Source organism: Leptonotus elevatus, chromosome 5, assembly GCF_054856555.1.
Source record: "Leptonotus elevatus isolate MCC_2025b chromosome 5, RoL_Lele_1.0, whole genome shotgun sequence".
NCBI lineage: Eukaryota > Metazoa > Chordata > Actinopteri > Syngnathiformes > Syngnathidae > Leptonotus > Leptonotus elevatus.
Window position 1 is genome coordinate 9,261,113 of NC_141243.1, and position 23,422 is coordinate 9,284,534.

A 23,422-nucleotide genomic window follows, 5' to 3' on the forward strand; every position below is an offset into this window, starting at 1 on the left:
GCTGCCGTAATTATTAAAAATAACTTGTGTGTTCTCATAAAAGGCTCACACACGTTTTTTTTTGTGCATTAATTAATGCAAAATTTTACTGAGGGGAAAAAAAGCCCACATTTGTACTCCTAATGGCCATAAAATAAGATCTCAGAGTCACCTGAAGGTGGCGCCACATCACGTGTCAAAACATAAAGCAACTGATTGAAACAGACAAGTCGATTTATTGTTGCTTCCAGTTATTTACATCAGTTATTTTACAAAAAGTCGACATTTTCTTTTGCTCGGGTGCTGCACAATGACACATAATAGTTTTTTTTTTAAATTGTTATTATTAATCCTTCGTGTGCTTTGTGACATTTGTGCTCAGTTTAGGCAGTGTTTTGCTGAAGAAGAAAAAAAACTGTGGAATGTAAAATAGAGAAGCACCAGTAAATAATCTAAGTGGTGCGTCTGGGGTGAGCTTTCATATGTAAAGTGCAATTCGTCTTCAACATAGAACCAAACAGCTGTTGCAGTCACGGGACACTTCATTAGGTACACCTCCGCTATCTACTGAGATCCAAGAGTTGTAACAGATTAGCAGCGATTATTGTAGATTATAATGCTCAGTTGATGTTTATTATTGTGGTTTTAGTTTACATTGGTGTTAATGTGCACGGCGTCATTTAGTAAAGTAACCAAAAACATTAGAAACACCTCTCAGTATGATCGATAACCACAATAAATAACATTATATGAAATTGAGCATTATAGTCTAAATCTTTGTGAATGCAGATTTTTTTTTTCCATGCAGGTCCAATATACTGTATATGATCTCATTAGATGGCGCTGATGTTGCGGAATGGAATACAAGTAACCTATTAACCATCTCAATGACAATAAGTAGATCATGGGGGAAGGACCATTTAAATCATAAAAAAAAATAATAATAATAATTGAACATGTTTATTGTATAATATAAATCTGTGTTTAAAATAATTTAGGGGGCATTTTGTTCAAAGGTTTAAAAAGAACCTGGATGGTTGAATTGCACAAAAAGCCGGATTAAGGTTCCTCAACATTGAAGTAGAGCATGGGTAATACTAGTGAGAGTAACCCTTTATATAGGGAAACGTGAACCCCAGAAAATGTTGTAGTTCATAACAAGACTTTTATTTTAACAATTAAAATAAAAATATGATCGTTTTTTTACTCTCATACAACAATCAATATATTATAATGATCGTTATTTATACTTAATATGTAATATACAGGTCAACCATTTTTTAGAAACCTGATGTGCTTGAAAAAAACAATTTTTTAGGGACAGATGAATCCAACTGATGAAATTTTGCTGTTGACCAGTGTAATTTATTTTTTTGGCGTGATGTAATGTGATTTTTTAAATTAAGAAAATTACATATTCTTAAATTGTACTTTATTTTAATTATTTAAAATGAATTTGTATCTTAATTTTGATCATTTAAAACAAATGTATCTTTTTAATCAATAAGATACTGTATTAGGATGCAATTTGTAAACACCAAAATTCCCATTTAATTAAATGTACTATAGATTTCCATAATTCCTATTCAATAAAGTGTACTATGTATTTCCATTATTATCATCATTGTAAATATTTTTCAATTTAAATTATATGTATATGACTTTAATAATAGTATATTTTGTCACTGTTGGGCGTAAACTTCTTATGACCAAATTTGGCCAATTTTTATTATTTTTTAAACAAATTGATACTATTTGTCAGTCCCATTGCAAGTGTGTTATTTTATTATTATTATTTATTTTATTGTGTTTTTTTAAAGATATAAATTACTGACCAATCTCAGGTGTTGAATATAAATTGAGAATAATAACAACAGACATTTTCAAAATTTCCTAAAAAAAAATGGTTTCGGAGATGCGAGGATTCCACCTGACAGAAATAACTTTGTAACTTATTCCCTACAGAGGATACATTTAAGTAAAAACAATACAGTAGTTAGTGTGCGTGTAGGACACAATTGTTTTACCTCAACTGTTTAACATTGTAGTTCAAGTTATGAAAACGAAACACTGTATTAGTCCACATTTGATATCCAGTCTTTCCTTGCTACAGTGCTTTCAGCTTTGTCCTCTTCATAGGTAGTCTTCTTCACAGCATGTCGACATAACAATGCGCTTGCGCGACTGTCTTTTTTATTTCCTGGTCATGAAAGTCTTGTAGCATCGATCCGGTCAACCAAACACAAAAAATGCTGTTGACTTACCTCGAGGGAAGATGTGAAGATGCGTGAGCGCAGAAGATTGAAAGACGAGTGACGGAGGGACGTGTGGGTGGCCGCACATAATATCCACACCAGAAGGCGCCGCCGCGTTGCCGTCTCGGGGGCGGTTGCCAGGCAACAGCATCCATCACCAAGAGGGATTTATTATTTTGTTTCTGGGTGCTCAGCTAGGCCTAAGCACCGTCGTGGTGTCGGCCTCCGGCGACGGGCCGTTCGCCGTTCACCGCCACCGCCCGGAAGCGGGTCGTTGGGTTACACCAGTTCGTCCAGCAGGGTTCCGATGCTGTGGTGCTCAGGGGGGCCGGCGATGGGCTTGTTGCACATGGGGCAGACGCAGCGCACCTCCAACCACTTGACAAGACACCTGCAGACACGCATAACATCAGTCAGCACACACACCAGTGGTGAGCTTGAGACCCAGTATCGGGTTTTTTGAGACGCCACATACGATACTGTACTGTATTACTTTGTATTAAACCACAAAAACATGGCGCGATTGTCAAGTAAGAAGCGGATTAGTACAAACGGGAAAGATAGAGTGAGGATATGTTGGCAATAATCGCCAAATTCACTGATTGCATCTGTGCAATTTGGCGACAGGGACTCTCCACACTTTGCTTTCTAATCACAGATACACATGATAGAAATATATATTTGAGTATTATAGGAAAACACAATCTGTACCCTGCCCTTTGCCCAAATAATACTGCTAATTTATTATTTTTATTTATTTATTTATTATTATTATTATTATTATACTTTCTTTGTCCTATAATATTCAAAATCCGTAAAAAATAATTAGGCTAACTCATATTGTAGTACCGGGCAGAATAAGCAACTAGCCATGTCTGCCATCTAGTGATTAATGGTGATATTACAACTTAAACATACAATCCATGCATATTCACATGTTCAGATTTTTATTTTCATTTCTGTTGAACATCTTTTGAAATATTTTTGATTTTTTTCCCAGTTTTTACAGGATGTTTTTTCCCCATATTTACCCCGTGTTTTTCATGTTAAACGTATATCCAACAATTAATAGCCTTATTTGAGGAATTTTTTGGGTTTGGGAAAAAGTAAAAAAATAAATAAAAAATCTAACTTTTTTTTTTGTGTAGGGTAAAATTAATCAAGAGGGTCCTTAAGAGTTTGATCTGCCAGTTGACTGTCCCTGACATAGAATATTCATTTTTAAAATATAACCAGCTATCAGCAAGCTGCAGTTCACCGCAAGCTAATGGATGTAGATGCAAATGGAGGAAAATGATTGTAGACGACCACAATGCAGTTAAGTATCAGTAAAACAAGGTTTCGTCGACCCAACAAATAATTCAATGAAATTAAATTAAACTTCATTTAACTCATTCACTGCCATTGACGGCTATAGACGTCCAAAATACATTTAAACTATTTCTCGTAGTTTAAATTTGTTTCCACTTTTGTTAACAAGTGTATGAAAACCTACAATTTTTAAAAATGTTTTAAGCAGATATAAAATGTGTGATTAATCGTGAGTTAACTATTGAAGTTAATTCGATTAATTACAATTTAAAAAAGTAACCGCCTGATGCGACTAAAAAAATATTAAAAAAGAGGCGTCAGTTGATTAAAATTCACTAGTTAACCCACGATTAATCACAAATTTTATATCTGTTCTAAATGTACAATAAAAAAAATTCTAGGGTTTTCATATTCTTGTTAACAAAAGTGGGGGACAATTTTTAAACTAATAGAAATAGATCAAATTAATTTTTGACGTCTATAGCCGTCAATGGCAGTGAATGAGGTAATTTATCCATTCATTTTCTATAAACACTCTAAACAGGTCTCCAGCCAATCGCAGGGAACGTTTTTTGCAATGTGGGAGTTGTGTTGAGATCTCAATACTGTTCCAAAATACACAAAATTCGACAAGCTCCAAATGATGTCGTCATTACTTTGAAGAGTGGAAACTTCCCCCGACAACAGACACAATGGAAGTCGACGGCGAAACTATTTTTAGCAATTACCAGCGGAAGTTGCGAAATCCAAAAGGAGCACAACTGACTTAAATAGTTTTTTACATAACAATGGAGGCAAATTAATATTTGCTTTATGGGTGATTTCCTGCTCACAACGAAAGTTCTATATGAAGAAAACGACAGCTTGTACTTGCGTACTCACTTTCGATGGAAAGCATGTTGGCATGGCAACACTCCCAGCTCGTCTTTCACTTTAAAGTCCTCCAGACACACTGCGCACGTCTGCTGCGTGAATGACAGACAGCACACTCAGCACACTCAGCACCCCCCCCCCCCCCCATTTATGCCCATTGTTTTTGCACAGAAGAACAAACCATCGTGCGACATTGCTATTCTTACCCCGTGCACGTTCAACCTCTTTGGATCTCCTTTCAAAACCACCTGGAGAGTCACACGCACACGCACACGCACACGCATTACACATACTTGAATGACAGTAAATGGAGAAGACGTGTTGAGTTTACCTCTCGGTATCCAAACCGCTCACTCTGGGCTTGGTGTCGAAGTTTGCTGTTGGAGAAAGGGCAAAACACATTAGCATTAAATATTCTCGAGTCACTAGTACGGAAATGTTAAAAGAAATGTGGTTGAATGGTTTCCGCAAATGCAGTAAGAGGGGCTTACTTTTAGCGGGCCTCAAATAAAAGACGATTTGATACGTATTTCGAGAAATCGGGTGATTCAGGGGTGGTTTATTTCAACCCTATAAAGCCAAACGTATATAAGACATTTTGAGCCCTCTATTGCATGAGTATGATCTGACACATTACACAAATAATCCATCAGAGGGCAGTATCACCCAGCGGATGGCTTTTCCAGCGAACTTGTAAAATAACATTGCCCCAATTGAGCAAGTAGAGACACTTATTTTTATTAAAATTGGGAAATGTTCTTTCTGATTTTTGGAAATACTAATTAGTTTGAAATGTCTGTTTCTTATTATATTTTTGACAGTTATAAATGTATGAATTTAAAGCATTGTGACCGTATGTATCAAATATGACACAAATCATCAGTCAGTGCAGAAGTTGACCCCCCCCCCCCCAAAATGTGTTTAAAAGGACAAATAAATACTATATGTACAAAGACTCAGAATTTTCTCTCATATATTCCATGGTTCAGGCTTTATAGGGTTAAAGCGAAGTGATTCGATTCAAATAACTTCAGTGTCATTCCAATTCGATTCGACACAGTACGGATGAATTCCAGATGTTGTCATTTTACAACATGAATGAACTTGTCAACTTGTCACTTTGTACTATAAATGTAAATATTAGTGGTGTAAAAGTAAAAGATGCAAAAGTAAAGATGATTCAACACGTATTGCGATATAATTTAAAGTGGAACGATTCGATTTGGTCCATTTGGATGCACTCGCCGATATTCCGTTATTTTTGTTACACCCCTTCCTGGTTAATTAATTCTAATAATTCATAATTTGACGCCATACACCGCCCACACTGGATGGTGCAAACACAAAATAAGCTTGGCAATTTCTTGTCAGGGCACCTGTCCAGGATACCTGCTTCTGATTGGGGCTCATTTAAGCAAATGCCCTCGTAGAAATGTGTCAAGGAATTCACCCAAAATGTCTGCTTCTAACCAAAACTTCCTGTACAAATTCCCACAGTGTCAATCCACTAATCAAGCTGTTCACCTTTTGACCCAACTAATGAGCAGTGTAAGCTGAATTGAGTCCATTGAATCCACGCGCCACCCACAAAGGCAACAATGGAGAGATGCTTATCACTGCGCACGCCCTGTCTGATTACGCAGTTATTTTTAATACTACTAAACATAGACACACGAGTGTCTGGGACTGTCAGACCTCGCGCTGCCGCAAGTCCAAGTCCAAATCCTGTGTTGCTTGAGTGACCGTTTCAAGAAGGGAAATAACAATTATTGGCTGTTTTTGCCATTAAGCTTATTGTTTGCGCTGATTGCTGTGAGCGAACGTCCACGCGGAACAATGCGAGGATGCAGCTTTCGCGCGTTCCCATGCCGAGAGGACCATGAGAAGTGGGTTAAAGCGTGGAAGGGGGCATCGGTGGACATTTCTTCAGCTATTGTGTGCAACAATGGTAATTGAAAACGTTCTACTAATATCTTCTCTGGATGTCAATATTCGTTTGCAGAACTTAATGCTTGTTAGGACAACTCTTCTTAAATTAAAGTCACATGAGATCCCACCAACAACTCCACTTTGTGCTTAAATTTAGATGATCATGTTTACTTTTTTTTTGATTTCATGTAAAAGGGGACTCTAACATGGGAGGCTAGGCTAGGCTAGGCTACCCCCCCCAACCCCCCATAAATTCATACCATGAAGTAGAGTCTGGACTGAGAAGGAACCTGTCAGAGGGATAACGGGAAAGCTGCCCCCGACCCGACAAAGAGTGGCATTCATCACTGCGCATTCATCACATGAATCAGTCGCTCTATAAATGAAGCTTTTTCTTTTTTGTCGCCCTCCTTGCCTGCTCTACCATCAGCATGCTAATGTGCGCACAGGAAGTGACTCACCGCTGATGACTCATGACGAAGCGATCATACATGGTTTTTTATGAGGGGGCTACCTGACAAACAATTCGGGGGCTTTTAATATCTTTACTTATTTGTTTTTCATACATGGAGTCAATATGAGAGCAATTCCTCAAATAGTGTCCAATTGGTACTTGTTTACACAACCACAGTGTGCCAGGTGTTTTGAGGGTCTATCAATATTCTTACAAGGAGTTAATATGACGGCATTTCTTCAAAATGTGACTAAATAACTAATGAATCGACGAGTCGATGAGTCGACTTTTCTACTCAACATTACTTATCAGCAAAGACGTGTTTGTATTGGTTTCTGTGCCCGTCTGTCAAATATGTCTTTAAAAGTCTTTGAAACCAGTCGGCGGTGCTAAAATAATTGAGGACCACTCACTGTACTGTGCTGAAAAATATCAATGACATCATTGATTAGTTGACTTCAACTCAACTTTTCAGCACATTATAGTCGACTACAAAAAGAAAAACCTTGGAAGATTTTCACTGGCTCAACTAGCTAGCTAGCTAGCTAGCTAGCCAAAACGGATGCTTTGTCATCATTAGCATCTATCCATCTATCTATCTATCCATCCATCCATCCGATGTTTTGCTATCATTAGCATCTGTCTGTCTGTATATCTATCTATCTATCTATCTATCTATCCAGTCCATTGGTATAACGTCTTTAAATATTGTATGCATTATATGGAGCGTGTATCCTGTACCATACTCGGATGCAAAGTAGCCTGACAGAAGTGTGTTATAACAAACTGCAGGTGTTTTATTTGGATGTACTGCTTTGTTTATTTTCAGTATTTTTTCCTCAATTCTTTCAATGCACAGGGTGACATTTCAGCAGGAGGTTTCCTGTTGCCTCACTTCCTGTTAACCCCCACCCCCCCTCCAAAAACAAAACAAAAACGCGCCTCTCAACTAACGTCGTAACATTTCCAACCCGATGTCCTCACCTGATGAAGTAACAGCAGAAGATGAGGCTGAGGATGAAGACGAAGATGCCCGTGCCGAAGATGACCATGTAGATGTTGAGGGGCAGGTCCTGGAACGTGATGGGCGGCATGGCGCACGATTTGTTGGTATAGTCCAGAGCCAGACCACAGAAGCAGCCTACGCGAGGACAGAGAGGCCACTTAACAGAGTTTATTTTTGAATTTCCCTCCAGGTAGTCCTAATTAGCACGCTCAATTAAAATTAAGCAAATTAATAGTTAACATGGAAATAGGAAAGTGAGACTGCTGTTGTGGAAAAAGTGGATGTCATTGGACAGGGCGTTTATGGAGTTCAATTTTCAATGAGCTAAAGTGCCATCTAAACATATCAACGTCTATCCGATAATTCATCCCTCTTCCCGCAAGAGTTCCATCCAGCCCAGGGGTCAACCAGAGAACAAATGATCATGACCTCTGATTACATAAAAAGTAATACAAAGTTTCAAATGATCTCGGTGTACGCTTCAGCCCACGCCGCAGTCCCTGAGACTGAACAAACCATTGTTTTTGAGTCTTGAACTCCGCCACAAACAGATGGTGTTGCCATTACGAGGACCCTCCTTTGTCTCATCACGCTTTACTTTGATGCTTCAATTCCTGAGCGCTCTTTGCTCAAGCACAAAAGAGATCATCGCCGTATCGCCAAGGTTACAGGAAGAGTACTGTTGGGGGGAGGGGGGGGGGGTTGGTGCTGCTGCCGACTGAGTGATAAAAACAAGGCATGCATAGCTGGCCTTGTGCAACAAAAGCGATATGTTTGCTGCATGGAGGCCTGTTGAACATGTCAATAATAATCACTGGTTTGCTGACAGAAGGGTTTGAGTTGCATGCATAAGCCAATTCTTGAAGGGATCAATCGATACACGCATGTTTGGATGCATACAAATAGATGCAAGATTGGATGGACGCGCACATTGTACAAATAAGGTTAGAGTAGGCCTCCGAGACATATAAGAGATTATTGATGTATTTGGACAGGAGCAGCAGACTTAGAAGGGAAATCCAAGACATTAAATGTAAGATTCTGAGATTTTGGTTCAAATCTCTGCTCTGGCCATCTTACATCAGCTTTGCAACATGTTCTCCCCAAAGTCCAGCTTTCCTCCCATTTTGCAAAAAACGTGCATATTAGGTTGATTGAAGATTCTAAATTGTCCATAGGTGTGAAAGTGGCTGAATTGTTGTTTATACAAATCACAGAAAAACAACCACTCATTCTTAAAAATTGAAGATAATGGGGCAGTTGATTTTCATGTCTTGTCATCCACATAAAAATGTAAATTGTACACAATGTGGACAACAGTGGACATAAAGAAGGCAAATCTGGGGCACAGCTTTTGAGAGAAAAAAATAAATTAGCTTTTGGGCACAACTTTCCAGACATAAAGATAAGAGGAAAAGAGCAAATGATGGATGGATGGATGGATGGATGGATGGATAAATGGATGATGGATGGATGGATGAATGATGGATGGATGGATTGATAGACGGATGATGGATGAATGGATGGATGGATGCATGGACGGATGATGCATGGATGGATGAATGAAGGACGGATAGATGGATGATGCATGAAGGGACGAATGGATGGATGAATGAATGATGGATGATCAAATGATAAATGGATGGACAAATGATGGATGGATGGATGGACAAATGGATGATGGCTGAATGGATGAATGATGGATGGATGATAGATGGATGGATGGATGAATGATAGATGGATGGATGAATGATGGATGGATGAAGGATGGATAGATAGATGGATGATGGATGGATGGATGAATGATGGATGGATGGACAAATGATGGATGGATGAAGGATGGCTAGATAGATGGATGATGGATGGATGGATGAATGATGGATGGTCAAATGATGAATGGATGGATGGACAAATGATGGATGATGGACAGATGGATGGATGGAAGAATGATGGAAGAATGGATGGATGGATGGACAAATGATGGAAGGATGGATGCTAGTTTTCAGAGAACGCTGACAAATAACAGTAGTGGACCTAGGAGTTGACCCTGTGGTACACCTTTTCAGCCACAAAGATATGAGAGAGACATCCAAAACTGATGGATGCAAGACTTGATCGATGCATTCCTGAATGGATGGATGTAAAGATCAATGGCAAAGGGATAAGATGAAAAATGACTAAATGGATGGCGGCTGGATGAATGGATGGATGGTAACCTTTACCAATCTTATTCCTCCACCCGCTTTCAAATATATCAAGGTCTTGCCTCCCTCTCCGCCCACACAACAAAAATAACGTGGCATTTAAACCCCCACCCCCGGCAGAAATTGAAGCTCCAAGTGGATCGATAGCGGACGCCTCTGCGCTCCATTCTTCTCCGAATGAGCTATTAATCGGCGCTCATCAACGGGCTGTCGGTCGACATCCACCGCAACAAACAATTTCATTATCCAACGCGGGGATGCGATCACCACTGGCAACAAGGTGCGCGCATACAAATAAATTAACACTAATAGACAAGGTGGCGGCGTACAAGCTGACGACACCTGCGAGGCTACTGCACACACTCGGCAAATCTGGGTCAAGCGTACCGCACGTTCTGAGCTTCTCACCGCGCTCGACACGCACGACTGCGCGTATGTTCTTCATCCGCCTTTGTCTGCATGGGCAGCTGTGTGTGTTGCAGAGGTTGCAAAAGTACTCACACTTTGTAGAAGTACAGTTACTTGTACCAAAAAAGACGCAGTAAAAGAAAAGTCGAAGTGCTGATTCGGCTCTTGTTAAAGGGCAAGTCAAAAAAGTTCTCTGCAATAATATGTTCTATGAGCCCCACGAGTCTAAAAATGACATTCTGATTAATATTGTGTTTTTGGAATATGAATTATAAGCAGCAAAATCCAATCTGCTTTTATCCATCTCAGGGGCGGCCATTTTGCCAAGGTAACGACATCGCAAGCTGAGCTCTTATGATGCATTCGAGGACGGTTGGAAGTCGCTCTTCCTAGTTACGACCTGAAAGCTTTGGTGGCCAAAGTAAACAACAAAAATGGTGGATAGTGGTAAATAGTTTTTTTATTTTGGTCCTCAAAACACATTTTGACCTTCAGCAAACTTGCCTTCTCGCAATTTTGCTTCATTTAAAAAATAAAAAAAATCTTATTTCATAAGCATCACATACAGTTCAGTTGCTCACTGTATGATTTCATGCAGGGTGATAGCGGCATACAGTCACAAACGTTATGTCGAACACTAATGAGTGAAAAAAGCTATCCAGTTTTATACTCGAGTAAATTGTGTTTTACCATTCACGGTCTGTGATGTCACATTGCAGTCGGTCGGTGAAGTCGGGGTACTTTTTTTTCCCAACTTCGCACAAGTGGGATTTCTGAGTTCAAGGAAGCGTTCCCGTACACACTTCCCGGTTTGAAGTCGGAAAAGTCCGACTTCCCACTATCCTTGAATGTAGCTTTAGGCACTGTGATGTCATATTCAGTTGCCCGCAAGTGGCAAAATGGCCGCCCCCTGACTGAGATGGTAAAAACAGATGGATTTTGCTGCTTAATTCACATTCCACAAATGCAATATTAATCAGATTGTCATATTTAGACATGTGGAGGCACATCAAACGTAATATTGTAAATAAATTTTTTTGGACTTGCCTTCCCCTATAAAAGTACAAACTTTATTTAAATTTTCAATTGAAAGTCAAGGTGGGGAATTAGGCAAACATTGCAAATAAAAAGTTTTTCATGGGAATTGTAGAAATTTATGAGAATTAACTGTGTGAGAGTCATTTAATGCAAAGGTAACTTTTGTCCTAAGTAGTCATCCATCCAACTGCAAGAGTGTGCAAGCTTTGAATGTAGCCTGACGTCTCTAAACGGGCAAAATAAAGGCAGAGTACAGATACCTGAAAAAACAACTAAGCTTTTTTTGCTGTGATGGTTCGAGCCCTGCAAGACCGCTGCCCTATATATGGACACACTTGAGGCGTTGCTATAGCGATAACAGTAGCAAATGCACCAAAAAAAGAAAGATCCAATACTTTTTTGCCTGCGAGACAAACTACGCTGGGAAAGCCCCCGTGTGATTCCGTATCTCCTCGAACAGCTCCTGGCGGGGTTTTGTCCTATTTACACACAAGAGTGCTGCTGCGTGCGCCAAAGACACCATCAAATATTCAACAGTTCACATGAGGAGGAGGAGAGGAGGATCGCCGAAGCCTGCTTCTGCTGCTACGAGAAAGTAGGTTGAGCCCAAAACATGGCGACATGTCGTGTTGTCACAAACATGGTGCGAGCAAAGAGAATGGGCGTCGGGGAACATGGCTGGCAGTAGACCACCAGATCCAGCAGTTGCTACTGAACTTATCTTGAAATTCTTGTAACGGTGTTGTGGATTAATTTTCTTGGTGTCTCTGTATGTGTATGAATAAACATGTTGCATGATAACAAAAAATAAATAAATCATTTCCAGTATTTTTTGTAAACAAACTCATCATATTCACCAATTGGTAACGCAGCATCAGGAGCAACTGGGGGTTCAGTACCTTGCTCAAGGACACTTCGACATGATCACAAGGGCCAGAGATCGAACCAAGATCTCTGGGTTGGGAGACAACCACTCAACCACTGAGTCATACAGCCCCTTAAGCCTGTATCACACTGAGGGTGGTGAATGTTTGCGAGTGTTGGCGACGGTAGAGAATGCACGCTCTCGTCAGGGTTTTGGAAACGTTATCAAACTGTTTTAATAGTTCTCTAACAGTTTTAATGGTATTCTTGTCGCAAGGAAATTTTGAACATTCAAAATTGTGTGCTCCTGTCAGGGTTCGCCATGGTTCCTTCGAGGTTTGCAAACATTCTCTAAACAGTTTTAATGGTTCTCTAACAGTTTTAATTGTTCTATTTTTGGGGTCACAAGGAACATTTGAACATATTAACTCATTCACTGCCATTGACGGCTACAGACGTCCAAAATACATTTAAACTATTTCTAGTAGTTTACATTTTTTTTTCACTTTTGTTAACAAGAGTATGAAAACCTAGAAAAAAAATATTGTACATTTTAAACAGATATACATTTTTTGATTAATTGTGACTATTGAAGTCATGCGATTAATTACAATAAAAAAAATTAATCGCCTGACGCAATTAAAAAATATATTAAAAATTAGGGGCGTCAAGTGATTAAAATTTTTAATCGTAATTAATTGCATGACTTCACTAGTTAACCCACGATGAATCACAAATTTGATATCTGTTCTAAATGTCCTATAAAACAATTCTAGGTTTTCATACTCGTTAACAAAAGTGGGGGAAAAAAATTAACAAATATATATAGATCAAATTAATTTTGGACGTCTATAGCCGTCAATGGCAGTGAATGAGTTAAAAATGTCCTTGCTGGTTTTTTTTGTTGCAAGGAAAATTTGAACATGTTAAAAAAGTATTTGTAACAAGAAAACACATTAAAACTGTTAGAGAACCATTAAAACTGCTTAGAGAACATATAGGAAACAGTTGTGGACAGCTTCTGCGGAAGACGGCAGCGGACGCCGAATCCAGTGAAGGCAAACAAAACCTTTGTCTTTAAAAAGAAAAACATTAGAAAACAAGATGAACATTTTTAACTTGTGTAGGAAACGTTGCGTCCTTGAGTGAACCATGATGTGAAGTCAACATTCGCCAGCGTAGCAAATGTTCGCCCCGCAGTGGGAAACTGACAGTAATTCCCTTTTCGATACACTTTACACTTAATACACAGTATAGGCAGTTATTGAGTTTGATCCCGTTTGTCCTCATGTTGGGTGAGCGTCAGCTGGAGCCTCTCCTATAGCTGACTTTGGGGGGCGGCAGGCGGGGTACACCCTTGACTGGCCATCAGCCAATTGCGTAGCACAAATAGGCAAACAGCCATTCAGATTCATATTTAATTACCTGTGGACAACTTTAAGCCTTTATGCATATTTTTGGAATGTGCGTGTCGCTTCAAATACAGAACGTAAAAAATGTGAGGCAACTGTATTGGTGTTTTTTTCCTGGTACAGTAGCTAAGTGCCCCCACATTATTATTATTATTATTATTTTTCCTTCATTAAATGTGAACCCACCACTGATCATGGATGGACAACAAAGCACCCCCTGAGTGCTGAATGTCGTTCTTTTTGCTATACTTTCCACTGTTTCGCCTCCAAAACAAGGAGGGGAATTGAGCAGCACAAAGGGACGAATTGTTCGCCCAAAATCAAGCAAGCTCATTCATATGGTTGCTATGCATCGTCTTATAATCACCATCACGAATAAGAACACTGCCCAATGCTATTCTTGCATGCGATGGACACATCGTCTGCATGTGAATTGTTGTTGTTGTTTTTTTTTGTTGAGTTATGCCTACCGTTGCACCACTGAGAGGGGTGCATCAATGCATCCGGGGGAGTGTCTCTCTTGGAAGATCCCACTGTGTTGTTTCAAACAAGCGGATGGCAGACCTCAAGAAAAGCGCCCGGCAGTCGAGATGAGGTCAACCCAACAAAAGCCAAGAGCATAACAGACGGAAGACAAGCGCTCACGATCCGAGCTGCATCGTCCTCTGCTTCGTCCACGCGTGACCACCACTGCGCAAACGGCGAGTTTGTCGGCCCGGTTCTGTTATTAGTCGCGCAGGGTTCATCACGCGGACGGAGAGACCAGCAGCATCTGAGGGAGAGACAAAGTGGAACACTGGCTCGATTTTTTTTTTTTTTTTTTGAAACAGCTCTCGCCCGCCCACTTTAAACCCCACCCTCCCACCCGCGGGGACGATAGTGACGTGCGTGGGGACCAATGTGCGTGCGCTTCGCATGGAGTTGTGTTTCCAACATCCAAAGTCGTCCTCCGTCTGACCTCTTCTTCTTTTCCCGGCTCAAGCAAGATAGGATACAAATACGCCACTCAAGTCATCAATCGCTCTTCCAAAGCCGGCCGTCTCGTCAATAAGGAACGAAATAAGCGGTTTGGAAAAAGGATGGATGGATGTACCGGTATTTATTTACTTTAAAAGCACTTTATTTTATTTTTTTATTATTATTTTCTGGCAATGTTTTGACTCCTATCAAATATTATGAAATTAAAACAACTAAATTATATATTTAATTGGATGTACCGGTATTTATTTACTTTAAAAGCACTTTATTTTTATTATTATTTTTTGGCAATGTTTTGACTCCTATCAAATAAAATGAAATTAAAACTAACTGAATTAAATACTTAATTTCCTCCCAAATTAAACAAAAATTAAATCAAATGAAAAGATAAACATCTGCACTCTAAAAAAATAAAAAATAAAACAAGTAATTCAATATAAAAAAAAATAAAACAAGTAATTCAATAAAAAAGAAAATAAATTTAAAGCCATTATTGAAAGTGTAGGAGTTGTATTAAACTTTAGATGCTGGACCCTAACACTTTTCAATAAATGGGTCAAAAATGACCCGCAACAGAAACAATGTATTTTATAGGGATGTTTGATATCGCATTTTTTCGGACCGATACCAGTAAAAGTACTCAAATCGAAAAAAACAATGACGGATCATTTTAAATAAAGACCTATATATCCTAATATAACATTTCCCATAAAGTTACATGAAATTAATGAAAATTTTCTATTGTCTCATTTCTAGTTCCTGATCGTAACACAGCCACAAGAGAGCGGCCGATACCAGCTTGAAATAAGGCCAGGTATAGCTTGACACCGATACTTGTTCTCGGTACACGCCCATAAACATCGGTATTATATTATGCATTAGATTTTGGTCGACACAAGTCTGTTTCTATGTTTGAAATGTTTGTTTTTAGACATATTAAAAACACATGTTCTCAACATTTTGACCACTGAAAAAGAACCATCCAACAGAAAAATGCGAGCAAACAGAATGTTCTTACTCTCTTTCCTCCTTTCCACGGGCCTTTCTTCTATAACATTTGGCTGAATTATGGCTTTTGTCACTCCACACTTTCTCATTGCCTCAATGACAATTGGCATTTGCTGGTAGGGAACAACCTTAATATGCAGCGTGGCGAGCTTTTTTTTTTTTTACAGGATGCTCAGCTGCTGTGAAACAGTTGTAACTTCGTGTAAGCATTTCATCTGAGTGAATAACTGGTCCATGGCGTATATCTCCTTTAGTGCAGTTGTCGACTGTGATGACCAGTTTTTTTCCCCCCCCTTTGTAGTATCTTCATCCACCGCTTGGCTATAATACATCATGCTCAAGAACACAAAGGGCTTTCCGTTCTTTTTGACATAAATGACCACGGTCTGGTTGTCATTAAATAGAAACCGTGCTGTGAAGTTCCCTGGACTAGGAGGCTTTCATCAGAGGAAGAATGTCTTGTCTTGTTGTGTCACAGTAGTCACAAGAATGAGATTATTCATGAATAGGAACAAGTGGTTCCGAAAATAGATGGATGGAGATACAAATACACACACAGTAACCTTGGCTAATTTGTTGATCCATAATACTCTGTCATACAATAGTCATGAATGCCACGCATCTGCATAGACGCAGAGTATAGATAGTGATGTTACGTTACCAAGCTAGCTATTTATTTTACTATAAACATGGCTAATTTATTGATATCAATACATACCCTACCACACAGTAGTCAAAAAATAATAATCCAAAAGAGGTGGTGTAAGAATTGACACTTCTTTGTTTTGTTTTTAAACAAAATGCATATTCTTGGCAGTCACAGTTGATAAAAATAGAAGGTTCACATCAAATCCCATAAAATGAATGCAGGTCATTATTGACCCACTTTTAAAAATCTGGGGTAGTTTGATCAAATCTATTGATGGTAATTTTTTTGGGGGAGGAATACGTGTTAAATGTTAAATTAGAAAAAAAAATTAATTACAAAGATATTGCAACCTCTCCAGGTTCTTTTTGACCCACTTGCGTGTCTAAGGGTAAAAAAAAAAAAATACAAACTATGACATGAATCGTCTGCCTTTTTAATGACAGCTTTTCAGAAGAAATAGATCTGCTCATAACCGCTGAAGTTTCCTGCAAAAACGGGCGTGTAGTTGTAAATCAGCATCAAGGCCTCCTCTTTAGGGTCATCAAACTTATGTAAACTCTTCCTTCCTGCCAAAAAAAAAAAAAAAAAAGTAGAAATGAGATGCATGTGATTTGGGTGCATCCTTTCTTTAGTCTCTTTGAACAAACTAAGCGCTTGCACTTGATATAGAATGGTGGTTCTTGAACTTTTTACATCACGTATCACCTTAAAAAATACTTAGCTCCCCTTGCACTACCACAATGGCCAGCGCCAAAATATAGTCGCATGGAGAGTTCACCAAAAACAAGGCAGAGGTCTTAGTCTCAAAAAAAGAATTTCATAATTGTGTAAGCCATGGCAACATTATTCTCATTTTGAGCATCGACACTGCACTTAAGTATAGGACAAAAAAAAAAACTGTACTTAAATAATGATTCAATTAACTCATTCACTGTCATCGACGACTAAAAACGTAAAAAATTCATACTAACTATTTCTATTAGTTTCACATTTTTTTAATGAAAACCTAGAAAAAAAATGATTGTACATTTAGAACAGATAAAATTTGTGATTAATCGTGAGTTAACTAGTAAAGTCATGCGATTAATTACGATTAAAAATTTGAATCGCCTGACGCCCCTCATTTTACTAATCTTTTCTTTAAAAAATGTTTTAATTTTTTAAATAATCTTTTATTTTTATTTTAATAATTGTTTTTACATTAGTAATAATTTCTTCTTCTTTTTTATAATTGTAATTATGTTTTGTTATTTTTAATAATCTTTTTTTTTTTAACAAAAGATTATTAAAAATTAGGGGCGTCCGGCGATAATTAATCGCAGGACTTCTCAAGTTAACTCACGATTAATCATAAATTTTATATCTGTTTTAAATGTACAATATAGATTTTTTTCTAGGTTTTCATACTCTTGTTAACAAAAGTGGAAAAAAAATATTTTTTGACATCTATAGCCGTCAATGTCAGTGGATGAGTTAAAATCTGTATCACGAGGAAGGGGGAAAAAAATGAAATTAAACATTTCGAAATAAACAGTTACCGGTACTTGTAACTTTAAAATTCACTTAAAAGTGTAGTTTGCAGTTTTCAAAATGCTAGCAAAAAAAGTCACGACCCTCACTGTTATGCACCAGACAATGAGACATGCACTGTAATAAAGCCAACGCTCGCCATACTTGCTATGTTAGTAGCATAGCATGACTTATACATAAAAACGTGTTACTATGAGACTACATGTTGTTATTTTATGTTATATGTTCTGAGTTGAGTTATGAAAGTTTCATTTTTCGGAATGTAGTCTATTAAAATTCCAAAAGATTTGTATTTTTTTATTTTTCTTAAAAAATAAATAAATAATAATAATAATAAAATAAAAATTCCAAAAGATTTTTATTTTTCTTTAAAAATAATAATAATAATAAAAAAATAATAATAAAATAAAATAAAAATTCCAAAAGATTTTGCCTGTGGCCCTCTCATCTAGGGAAAATGTGCTAAATAAGGATGGCCGGATGAAGCAATTGAAAGTGCCAAAGTACTGCTAAATGAAGTCAAAAGCCTGTCCCTAATTGTTAGTAGTTTGACCTTGTTAAAGGCTGACCTTCATTGACAAAAAACTGGGCCAGGAGTGACGACAGCTGGGCGGCGTGAGGAGAGTGAGGAAAGCTCAGTGTGCTGTCCCACTGAAAACGATTCACCTCAGGGTGCCACTGCACCCCATAGAAGGGGAATTTCCTGCCTGAATATAGAAACATATTGTTTAGAGATACAGTATTTAAATTCACCACATACACAAATATTGGGACACGTTGCACAAACCTTCGATAGTTGAGACGAAGTGGACTCCATTGTCACCAACATTTGTAGAGATCACAGAGAAAAAGTCCATCAGCTCTTTGTTTTGCTTGAAAGCCTGGGGATAGCACACTGTATGTATTCATCAAACAGAATAAGATAAGTGGAAGTGTGTTTTTATTTTTGAACAGTTGGAGCGTTTCGGTTTACTTTCACTGCGAGTCCGTAGTGGTGAAAATGACCAGTGAGAGGTTCTCTTTGCAAAGCTTTCATCAGCTCCTCTGAGAAGCCCTCAAACATGCGACAAGAGGAGGCCGCTGGAAGAAACAATTAAAAGAAACTTCTTCTTCTTTTTTTTTTTGATGCAGTCAGGGTTTCGGAATTGCATGGTATGATACTGACGGGAATTTCTACTACAGTAGCTTCTTTAGTTATATTAAATCTATCCAAAACAGCCATCACATGTCTTGCAAAACGGACTATATCAACTGCTGCCCTTTGGCAGGAACTTAAGTCCCACGCTGTAACTAATTTGGAAATAAACTGATTAAGAAATATATTTATCCCCTGACGTTCGCTTCAATAAAATTACTCCAACAGCGTTAGACCATTTGGTACAACTCCCTTGTAACTTTGCCTTTTGTGTTAGTCTTACAGTTATGTTAAAGTTTTTTATTTTAATTATTGAAACTCTTGAGATTTTTTGTTAAGAAATGATTCTAATTCATACAAATCTATTCTTTAAATTCTTTGAATGTATTTATTATTATTATTATAAAATATGTTTACGTTGACGTTGAATAACAAATGATGTACAATTAATACTACCCTAACTCTCTGCTTCCACTGAGTGGTCAAATTCAGTACTGCAACTTTACAATCCATCTCATTTAACTGCCGAATAAGGGTCACTCCTGAATTTAGGTGACAACATTTTTGAAAAAGAAATGTATTTATTTTTATCGGTATTTTTATGTTTTCAAGTAAATATACCATTTCATGTCATTTGATTCATCCAGCTCAAACATAAATTTGAGGTAGCTGTTTTATTTGTCCTATCACGCTAAGTTGTTTGTATGATGGATGGATGGGATATAATTTTCTGCATTTGACGCAACCCTGTGACAGATATGAAGGCACCTGAAAAACATATTTCATTGCAACAGTAGGCTACACGCTAACTGTGTTAGCTACTATGCTAACTGGTCAAAAACAAAATGACCTTAACTACAACACACACACAAAAAAGAAGTAAACTTAAGATTTTATTGTGTCTTTACTTTTGTGTCTTTTGCACGAGTACAGGGTTGCGTTGGTTTGAATGACGCAGTCGGTTATGTCTGATAACATTGAAAAAAATATCAAAAATAATGACATCACAGTTTCTAAGGGCTCAGGTAATGACCAATCATGGCTCACCTGTTTTTCTAGGTTTGGTCATGTGATGTTTGCAAAAAGAGCCCTGAGGTACTGTGACGTCAAACTCGGTCGTCAACAAGCAGCAAAATGGCCGCCCCAATAATGGCTGTTCAAATCATAATACTGTGTTTAGACTGGTGTGAACATTAGCACTGTGTTTAAGTAATGATTCAATTTAAATGTATTGCACATTTAAGTTGAGTAAAATTTAATTTGAATTCCTGTTTACATATAAACAAACTTTAAACATGAAATGAAAATAATATTGAACATTACATTGAATTGAACTGTACTTAGGCAGTGATTCTTTCATATACCACTAGAGGGAGTATTATCACTAGTGGTACCCGTACTGCTCTAAATGGCTAGAAGGATTTGAGTGTATTTTAATTTTTAACTTTCATACATTTAAAATATGTTTGTGATAAAACAAAATGTTTTCACAATTTACAAGGAGAACTAATCAACCAAATTACATCAATTAGAAACGTATTTTATCTATTATATTTGAAACAATGTCCCAGAGATAAACAACCATTCACACTCACATTTTAGAACCAGAGACGAGATTCGAACCCCATACCGCAGAATTGCGAGGCAGATGTGGTAAACTATTAGACAAACAATAAAACACGTGGCAAACCTGGTGTTAAGTTGAGAGGCAAGGCCACATTTTCAGCTGTGGCTTTGGTCAACAAGTTGCGTCCGGACACCAGGACGGTGAGCAGCTGCATGCCCAAGCAGGTACCCCACACTGGGAAGTGGTCTCCTGCCCCATTAGCCTGGAATGCCAACATTTAACAACTGTGTGTTATTTTTCAAAAAAGGTAAAGATGACAAGATGACTTTTCATGGGTTGCTCTTGGTAAAATAGCTGAAAATACACAAATAATATATTATTATTATTATTATTATAATATTCACAATATTAGGTACACCTGCAAATTGTCTAATACAACAGTTTCCGCCTTTACAAAGATAATAACGACCACTTTTGATTGACACTATCAGAGAGGTATTTATAAAACAATTATTGTGAAGATAGTTTGTAGTGGTGCATGTATTTTGGTAACGTTATTTAGCTGCATGCAAGGGACAGTGCAGTATATATATAAAAAAAAAAAAAGGCATAGCACACTTCCTACACCACTACAACCACAATATTGAGCATATTGTAAATTAACAACATTTTTACAGTGTCAAAGTACTAGTAAATGTATACTTACAGTGGATATAAAACGTCTACACACCCCTGTTCCAGTGGCAGGCTATTGTGAAAACTATCTGCACAATAACCTGTACAACTTCGTTGAATTTTTTTGTTTTTTTAAAGGGAAAAAATATTTAATTATGTGAAATATAGTGGTTGCACAAGTTTCCACACCCTATAATTGTGATGTGGCTGTGTTCACAATTACCCAATCACATTCAAACACATTTTGAATTGTGGCTTAAAAGTTTCAAGCTGGGTTTCAATGGACAATAACAAAATCATAAAATGATTTACGATCCGATGAAACAAAACTAAGTGGTGAGTAAATATAGAAATAAAGCTCGCGGTTGGCTACTAACCTTCAGAGCAAGCTGATGAAAAACCTTTGACACCCGAGCAAAGTCAGACGTCTCAAGATTGGAGGCTCCGCCGATGAGAAGGAGACTGGAATACAAATCACGAGTCAGAGCATCATAGGATGAATGACCGGTGACCTAATTGTTTGCTTACCCATTTATCCTGCTAAAGATGTTTTCATACTGTGCGGTGGTGAGCGTCAGTCTGCGTGGGTGAAGATGAAAACAAACGCTGAATGAAAGGTTTCGAATAGTATGTCAAAGACGTCAAATGTTGACAACTGACTTAATGGGCATCACTCTGCTGCCGGCAGATTCAATGTACTTGACATAGGAGGCAGGTATGTATGTGCTCCCATATTGTTTCATGGCTTCATCTGAAACAATCTGAGTCAAAATACCTGTAAGGGCACAAAGGAATCAACACAATAAAATCAACTGCGGTATAGAATGGGTGGCGCTGGAGCCTTTTTCCCATGCATTAGAAAATCTTGCAAATATGATGCAGCAAAGTCAAAGTGGTTTTCGTTTTTTTTTTAGCTTTTTCATTTGTATTAGAATTTTTAAGAATGTTTTAGATTTTCAATTTAAGTTTCAGTTTGAAATGTTTCAGCGTATTAATTTAATTAAATAAAAATTTCCCATTTAAATTTCAATTGTAATTTTTTTAAATTGACGTTTTTGAGGCTTTCAAATTTAAAGGGATTTTTTTTTAAAGCTTTGAATTTAAAAAGTTTGGTGTTTTATTTTTACAATAAAGAATTTCATTTTGAATCTTTTTAATTAGAGATCAAAAAGGCCTTTTGAGATTTTTTAGCTTTTAAACATTAAAAATGAAAATGTAAAAAAACTGTTTTGGAGCTTTACATTTTAAATGCAGTATATCACAATTTAAGTTTTTTAATCCAAATTATTTATTTATATTGTATTATTTTATAACGAAAAATTAAAATTAACAAGTTAAAATTTAAATTGGACTTTTTACATTCCATAGCTTTCAAATCTAAATTAAGCATTCACATTTGATTATTTTATAAATTACTTTTTTAATATTTAAAATAAATTCACCTTTTTACATTTTGCAGGTTTTAAATTATTATGCGGTTAGCAAGTGTTCCAGATGTTATGAAAACTTTATAGGCCTCAAAAGGAATGGGAAGTGACCAGACACACAGGAGGGAAGCTCCATCAGCAACAGAGCAATAAACACAATCAAATGGGTATATTTAGTCACATTCATCTTCCAACTACTCTATATTCAAGAGTAAAATAATTGTGAAGGAGGAACATAGTGCTACCTGTTGGATTAGGCAGGCCACTACAGTCCCCTGCCCTTTTCCAGACGGTCCCCACTTGTGGTACCGTACTTACCAATAACAGGTCTGTCATTCACAACATTCTGCTCGCGTCCAAGCAGCTTGGCCTGGTGAAAACTGAAACAATCGCGAACAAACAGGACACATAGAAAAGAGCACAATCGCATTGTGAAGCCTCAACTCCGGTTAAATTCAAATGAGCAAAAATAGACACGAATGAGGAAGTAAAGTGAGCGTGCACGTGACTAATCACATGCGCTTGTACACTGATAAGTGTGCCTCATAGGAGGAAGGATACATGCTTGTTTTTTAGGTAAGTGTGTTTTTGCCTGTGGTGAAAAGTCAGGACCAACATTGGCAACCAAGATGCCAATATTTGTTCCATACAGTGTATTTTTCTTGGCATTGTGTACTGTATGTTAAGATTTGTTTTTTTTTGTCCAATCAGATTTGAGTA

General features: G+C 37.6%; 2 protein-coding genes across 3 annotated transcripts; both read right to left on the minus strand.

The window, feature by feature from the left end:
- Window positions 1-195: 195 nt before the first annotated feature.
- Window positions 196-14,548, minus strand: rnf122 (ring finger protein 122). Of its 2 annotated transcripts, none has more exons than XM_086076165.1 (6): window positions 14,204-14,548; window positions 7,786-7,942; window positions 4,750-4,795; window positions 4,625-4,666; window positions 4,428-4,507; window positions 196-2,625 (listed from the first exon to the last, which is right to left on the minus strand). In XM_086076165.1, the coding sequence occupies exons 1-6, from the start codon at window positions 14,226-14,228 to the stop codon at window positions 2,514-2,516; spliced, it is 462 nt and encodes a 153-aa protein (XP_085932291.1). In that variant the 5' UTR covers window positions 14,229-14,548; the 3' UTR covers window positions 196-2,513. The 2 variants fall into 2 exon arrangements, with proteins under 2 accessions (XP_085932291.1, XP_085932290.1); XM_086076164.1 differs by having other exon boundaries at window positions 4,428-4,510; window positions 14,204-14,547.
- Window positions 14,549-16,782: 2,234 nt separating this feature from the next.
- gghl (gamma-glutamyl hydrolase like) lies at window positions 16,783-23,204 on the minus strand. Its single transcript, XM_086076163.1, has 9 exons — window positions 23,021-23,204; window positions 21,936-22,050; window positions 21,804-21,854; window positions 21,653-21,737; window positions 20,724-20,862; window positions 18,872-18,978; window positions 18,686-18,779; window positions 18,468-18,605; window positions 16,783-16,934 (listed from the first exon to the last, which is right to left on the minus strand). Exons 1-9 carry the CDS (start codon window positions 23,130-23,132, stop codon window positions 16,816-16,818), a joined length of 960 nt encoding a protein of 319 aa, XP_085932289.1. The 5' UTR covers window positions 23,133-23,204; the 3' UTR covers window positions 16,783-16,815.
- Window positions 23,205-23,422: the final 218 nt, after the last annotated feature.

Bases quoted from the DNA above. Each gene is read 5' to 3' on its own strand.
- rnf122 (XM_086076164.1), bottom strand. From the start codon at position 14,228: ATGCACCCCTCTCAGTGGTGCAACG. The intron at 4,667-4,749 runs GTAAACTCAACA...GTGACTCTCCAG, and splicing joins AGCGGTTTGGATACCGAGAG to GTGGTTTTGAAAGGAGATCC. The intron at 2,626-4,427 runs GTGAGTACGCAA...GCGTGTCTGCAG, and splicing joins CAACATGCTTTCCATCGAAA to GTGTCTTGTCAAGTGGTTGG.
- gghl (XM_086076163.1), bottom strand. From the start codon at position 23,132: ATGCGATTGTGCTCTTTTCTATGTGTCCTGTTTGTTCGCGATTGTTTC. The intron at 18,979-20,723 runs GTTTGCCACGTG...TGTTTCTTCCAG, and splicing joins GCCTCTCAACTTAACACCAG to CGGCCTCCTCTTGTCGCATG. The intron at 18,606-18,685 runs GTTTGTGCAACG...TTCTATATTCAG, and splicing joins CTTCGTCTCAACTATCGAAG to GCAGGAAATTCCCCTTCTAT.